The sequence below is a fragment of the Cynara cardunculus genome (genome assembly GCF_001531365.2).
Source record: "Cynara cardunculus var. scolymus isolate 2C chromosome LG 11, CcrdV1, whole genome shotgun sequence".
NCBI lineage: Eukaryota > Viridiplantae > Streptophyta > Magnoliopsida > Asterales > Asteraceae > Cynara > Cynara cardunculus.
The window spans coordinates 6,328,203-6,334,831 of NC_037538.1; the positions used below are offsets into that span (position 1 = coordinate 6,328,203).

General features: G+C 39.5%; 1 protein-coding gene across 1 annotated transcript; it reads right to left on the minus strand.

The window, feature by feature from the left end:
- Nucleotides 1–6,629, minus strand: LOC112522060 (threonine dehydratase biosynthetic, chloroplastic-like). The gene is made up of 9 exons (XM_025131130.1): nucleotides 6,131–6,629; nucleotides 5,559–5,738; nucleotides 5,148–5,417; nucleotides 4,453–4,659; nucleotides 3,359–3,607; nucleotides 2,320–2,393; nucleotides 1,699–1,816; nucleotides 398–532; nucleotides 1–313 (listed from the first exon to the last, which is right to left on the minus strand). The coding sequence occupies exons 1-9, from the start codon at nucleotides 6,560–6,562 to the stop codon at nucleotides 173–175; spliced, it is 1,806 nt and encodes a 601-aa protein (XP_024986898.1). The 5' UTR covers nucleotides 6,563–6,629; the 3' UTR covers nucleotides 1–172.

Genomic DNA, 6,629 nt, shown 5'->3' on the forward strand with positions numbered 1-6,629 from the left:
TTTGTGGACAAACGATTAGGATTATAAATACGGTCCACAAGAAAGCTCATAAAACAGTAAGACAATTACACACAGAAACAACACGTATTACCTAAAATTTACCTACCACTACAACAAGATGTTTTGGGTGGAAACATGAAGTCAAAATTCATTCGAGCTCTGGTCACTGCCTTCAACGCATTAGAAGCTGGAATGCTTCATTATCCGTTTCCATTTCATACTCGTATCCAAGATCGTTGGCACGCTCCCGGAACTCACAGTATTCGGTTGACGGAATTTGAATACCGACTAAAACATTTGCACCAGCTTCTCCCTGGAAACCAAGCATTATATTTTGACTGCTTGCCAAGACTAATTAAATTAAAAGGATATAAAACAGGAATAATAGAATTCAAACCTGTGCACGATAATGAAACAAACTAATATTCCAACGTGGACTCAGAGCGTGCAAGAATTTCATCAAAGTCCCTGGTCTTTCCGGAAATACAAACCGACAAAGAAGCTCGTTTTCAACGTTAGTTCGACCACCCATCTGCAAATCCACGCTAGTTTAGTCTTTTGGTGATTTAAGAAATCAGCAATTCAGTTTCATCATGTTACGAGTCTTGGTGGCCGTTTGGTTCGCGGAATTTGATGAAATTGAAATGACAAATTCCTTTGACCAAATTCCAATTCCTTTGTTTGGTTCACTTCTTGAAATGGACGGAATCCTTCAAGTTCCATTGAATTCCACAAATCAATGAATTTATCATTCCTTGGCATAATTGAAGGAATTGAATTTCATCATTTTGCATCCAATTTAACCAACACCAACCATCCCTCCCCTTCCCACGACCATGCTACTATTGTCACTGTCATGCCCACACCCCTACCGCCACCCACCCCCACCCTAACTCCCTACCCACCACTGACCACCATGCCACTACTGTTGTCGTCGCATTTGTCACTCCCACCTCATCACCCACCCACCCACACCAACCCCACCCTGCCACTATCGTCGTCATCACAGCTCCCACCCCCACCGACTACCATGCCACTATTGTCGTCGTCACAACTACTACCCCACCCCCACCTAACTGACCACCACACCACTATTGTCATTGTCAGTTGTCACAACTACCACCCAACCCCCACTGACCACTAGGCCACTACTATCATCGTCACAACTACCCTCTGCCACGTGGGTGGTAGGGTGTGGGGTCGGGGGCGATGGTGGGTGCAAGGCAGGAATTAGGTGGAGGTGTGGGGACCAGGGGTGGCAGAGGTTGGTGGTAGGACCGGGGGCGATGGTTGGTCAGGGGGCTGGGGTGCTGGCGGGTGGGTCCAGGTAGGACCTGGAAGGATGGAGATTCCAATTCTTTTAAGAGATTCCATTCCAATTCCTACAAATCAAACGCATGGTCAAATTCTATTACAATTGTTTCAAAGTCAAATTCTTTTGATGGATTCCGATTCCACCAAATTCCATTACAATTGTTTCAAAGTCAGATTCCTTTGATGGATTCCGATTCCACCAAATTCCATTCTGCGAACCAAACAACCCCTTACATTTATATTAAGGTAAAAAACTGACATGCTTATAAAGGTGAAAACTACATCCTTCTGTTATAGAACCACCAACCATGTCATGTTGAAGGGCAGAAGGATGGGAACAGCAAGAGTTCATAATGAATCATGGACAATAGAGAAAAACATTACCAGATGCCGTAAATGATCTTTAACCATGTCATTGTTTGTAAATTCTATAGTTTTTAGTTGATATGACTCCATTCTCTCCACCATTGCTTGGAGTTCAAACTTTGTATGAAGACCAACGCTGTAACAATAAGAAAAGAAAAAAAAAATCAATTCGCGACTTTGTTATTTGTTGTTCTCCAGTCTATGTATATATTTGGTACCAGTAGCATGACAAAACCTAGACACAAGGAACGACAAACTACAGCCACAATAAGCTAGCTCATTTTTTTAGCTCATTGGAAAACTGCTTGGTTATAATAAGCTAGCTTTTTGAAAAACTACTTCGTCACGTTTCAATAAGCTCCAAGGGCTTTCTCTTCCATTTTATTTTCCAATTATGCACCTTACTATTTTTCATTTAGTATTTCACCATGCCCTTTTAGGTCATTTTACATTGTCAGCTAGCTTATCAGATACTGTTTTTTTTTTTTTTACCGAATATGACTAGTTTATCAGCTAGTTTTCCAAATATAGCCTAAAAAGTTGGCTGGTGACACAATCTCACGAGCGCATCTCATCCAGAGTTGAACATTTCAGATGAAGCATATTCAAAATTTGCTGAAAATGATAGAAGGTTCTTGCCTGTACAGGACTAGAGCTTGTTTTTCTTGAGAGTCATATCTATACTTGAACTCGGTGATATTCATTGACCCAATCTGCCAACAAAAATTATTGTTAATCATGCTGTTAAGGAAACTGTAAACAAGGGATGGTCAGAGATGGTTAACCTGTCCTTTCTATAGAATGTGTGCTTGCAGGTTTCTCAGAAATTCATTCAGTATTTCATCTTTTTCTTGATACGGTCTATTTCAGTATTCATTCGTCTTACTTCCAGAGTGTTCCTATCAGTGACTTTTACCTATATTCACCTTGAGATTACAAAACTAGTAATACGAGTAATTCCTAATTACTGGAACTCTTTTTTCTCATGAAGTAGCATAGTCAGCTGCTGCTCTATCACTTCCGAAAGCTTCGAGCTCAAATGCACCACTAAGATAATTTCTTTCTTATTCTTTTCCTATTTATTCATGTGGAAAGGTGATGTCTAACCACATAGATACAAAGTACTATCATAAGAGTAGAATGTCTTTCCTTTTATCGACATACAAGTGTTGAACAATAAAACTTATGTCTACGTACTGAAGTTCAAACCTTCCAATTCCAAAAATGCAAGTGTTAATGAGGCCTGTTACCAACAAAAGCAACAGCATTGACACCGGGATATGACTTCCACGGTTCAAACTAGTACACAGTTTTCTTCTTCTTAACTCCATTCCATATTAGTGCATCAAGCCAAGTCAATAGAGAGATCATTTACTTTCACACAAGTAATGCAAGGAAGTGTTACGAACGTCATTTTATCTGAAACAACTGTTCAGCAATTTGCATATCAATTCATAAACCAACTTTAGCAATGGAAACCTTGCTTGAATACAAAATTAAGCATAAGAACATGTTTCCATGTTTTGTTATCAACTGAGATTCTTAATATTTTGTAAAGAGAATAAGGTTGATTGTTGGAAGATATATTATAATATTAGTTTGACCATTAATATACAAAATTTAACTACGATGACAATACCATATATAACTTGTGGCATGTACTTGTGCGAGTACTCACCAGTTCACAAAACTGCTTAAAGCTTCCAGGTTCCTCTGGCATGAAAGTTGCAAGCACAGCCTCTCGCTGCCTACCGACATTTGCAAGCTCTGTTACCAATCTCAATCTATCAAAGTTCATGTTGGCTCCACTAGTTATTGCTACAACATTTACATCCTTAAGGTTATAGAACTTGCAGTATGCTTCAGCCCCAGCAAGCGAAAGGGCACCTGCTGGTTCCAGAATGCTCCTTTTCTCCTCAAACATGTCCTGCAACACAAACACATGTATTATTGATCAAAAGAATCTAAACCCATGCAAACAAGAAAAAGATCAATTTGCATTTACACTTTACAATGATCGATGCATAAAATACTCGATGGGTCCCATTATTCAGATTCAAGTATCCATCTTTGGGACAACTAACCTTGGACTCTACCTAAATCCTCAAACAATGGATGATGCTCCCTGGTACGATGTTCAGCTCTTAACCGTCTTTCTTTTGTTTGAGTGAGATTTCACAACTAGATTTAGCCTTTTGATATGAGATCTTCTTATCAAGTTCTGTATCTTGTTGCTTATTGCCTATAAATACATTGTCCTCCTTTTGCCCCCAAAGAAGTACCCATCACAACACTATGTAACTATTCTGAATTTAATTTCAGAAGACCATTTAATGTGGGATGGAGAGGCATCCTGTAGCGTCCTAGTTATATGAAGTTCCTATTTCACCAATGATATGTCTGTTTTTATATTTCTTCATGTGCTGATCAATTTATTCAGGACATCCATAAGACCCTAATAGTTGAAATCAGGGAGGATTGGAAGAATCCATACTAGTAAACGACGAAAGAATATAACATAGATTCCTGAACTGTGGTTTAAAAACTCCTAATAAATGAATCACAGATTCCATGCTTTGTTCATCTAATTCCTACAGGAAAATGTTGGCATGATGATCTTTAAATGCCAGAAAATGACATAAAGTTCATTCACCATAGGTCATCTCTAAATCAATTTATTGGTTCAAAAGCTCCATTACCTATGCAAACACGTACAAACATAGAAAAACAAAGAAAGAAGATTGTATCCACACAGCAAGGGAAGAGACTCACTTTTATGGATGCACAGATAGCATCACGGCTGACAAGAACTACTCCATCTATCAATTCCCTACATAAACGGAAAGTTTCCGAACCAACCTCCTTAACAGCAACACCATCTGCAAAGCCTCCCACTTGATCAAGCATTACTCTTTGACCATGATGCAATGACAAAGCCATTGCATTAGCATCAGCAGGCTCCACACCGATGATCCGTACCTGCGTAAGTGATTTCAGTAAGTGAGAGTCTCTTCGTGGATGGAATATATGCAAACTTGAAGGGTAAAAAACTACAATTTAAGGAAAATAAATTTATACAAAATTTGTAAGATGTGATGATGAATTTCTTCAGAGAAGCAATTGTCACAATTATATCAAAAACTTTCAAAACCATCTTTAAGGTCAGAGAAACCAGAATAGAAAGGTATGCCATTAGATTTAAACCAATAATGGCAGTCAGTCAGTCAAGTATCGACAATTAAGTCTGAAGTATTACTTATCATGACATTAAGAACTACATAAGATCCCAAGTCTATTAAGAATTTACCCAGTGAAAATAAACATATTTAATGAGTAACAGACTTTTATCTATGATCATAGAAGAATGCATGTGTAAGAAAAAAACAATATACAACTAAAAAAATTTGTTATTGCATATATATTATTCAAGAAAAAATAAAACGTATTTTACAGGAAAGCACATTCACCTCTGGTGAAACCCTCTTCACATAAGCAGCAATGCCAGCTATCAAGCCGCCACCCCCCACAGGCACAAATATGGCATGGAGTGGACCTTGCATTTGGCGCACGATTTCCGTTCCAACAGTTCCCTGGCCCATTATGATATCTGGGTGATCAAAAGGAGGAATGAAGGTTCGTTTCTCCATTTCACCTCTTCTTTTGGCATATGATTGCGCTTCATCATAGGAATCACCTTCAAGGACAACTGTTGCACCTAACCTCTTAACTGACTCCCACTAAATGCATCATTGGACAATGAGATAATCACAAGGTCAGGTATGAAGCAGAAAAAATATCTGAAGGCTGTAGAAACAAGTCAACAACATATATGCATGCATCGTCAAGCAAACATAAGTAGCACAAAACAAAATCAAAACCTTGATCTGGGGTGTGGTAACTGGCATGACAATCACTGCATCGCAGCCCAGTGTCTTGGCTGCTAATGCAACCCCTTGAGCATGATTGCCAGCAGACGAGCAGATAACACCTTGTGCCAGTTGTTCCTTCGGGAGTTTTGCCATCATATTATATGCTCCACGAAGCTTGAACGAGAAAACCTGCAACCCAAATTACCATCCAGTATTACTTTTAATCTCTTAATATAAACAACATAGAATTTAAGAGGAAAAGCAAGGTCATCAAATTAACAAATTTCCAAATACTATCATGCGGATCAATGAAAACGTTTCGATCAAAATTTTACAACTCCATTAACAAGTTTGAGTACTAGAAATATGAACATCTTAGTGTTACATTTATACGAGTTCCATATTCAAGGTCCAGAGTTCGGTTTTTGCTCAAAACAGATTACTCAGTCAGTCTTAGACAGAGTCACTTCTGAGAATCAAAGCCAGCGATTCTCAGTTTCAATTTTTATCTTGTTTGCAAATGATCGGCATGACTATTTGAATCAAAATAAGTGCAAAAGCGTGTTTAGATGTGTGCTTACAGGCTGAAGATCTTCTCTTTTAAGCCACATATTCACACCCAACCTCTCCGAAAGCTTGGACGCGAGAGACAACGGCGATTCAATTGCTACGTCATAAACTCGATTCGACGACAATATATTCGTCAAATACTCCATCTCACTCAAAATACCATGGCCTTCCTCCACCTTATGGTCCGGCACAGCGCCCAACTGGCCTGATTCATACTGCAATGAAGACGGAGACACTCGAAGCACTGCTGGTAGTTGTTCTCGGTTCCGCAACACCGCAGCCATTGCGTTGGCCTCCGTCGCGGACAGCAAGTCCATCTCCGCCTTTGATTTGGACATGGTGGCGGAAACGGAAGGTTTCCTCCTCCTCGTCGTGTTGACATTGTGTAATATGACGCCATTGTTAGGGATTTTGACGCAAGGAGTGAAACACAGGGCCTCCATTTCAGCTCTGAACGATGGTGGAACGCGGAGGATGTTGACGGTGGAAAGGACGTCGGAGGCTGGATTT

Excerpts from the sequence above, each read along its gene's own strand:
- LOC112522060 (XM_025131130.1), bottom strand. The coding sequence starts at position 6,562 with ATGGAGGCCCTGTGTTTCACTCCTTGCGTCAAAATCCCTAACAATGGC. Across the intron at positions 4,660-5,147 it reads TGAAGAGGGTTTCACCAGAG|GTACGGATCATCGGTGTGGA; the intron begins GTGAATGTGCTT and ends TCACTTACGCAG. Across the intron at positions 314-397 it reads TGTTTCATTATCGTGCACAG|GGAGAAGCTGGTGCAAATGT; the intron begins GTTTGAATTCTA and ends CTTGGTTTCCAG.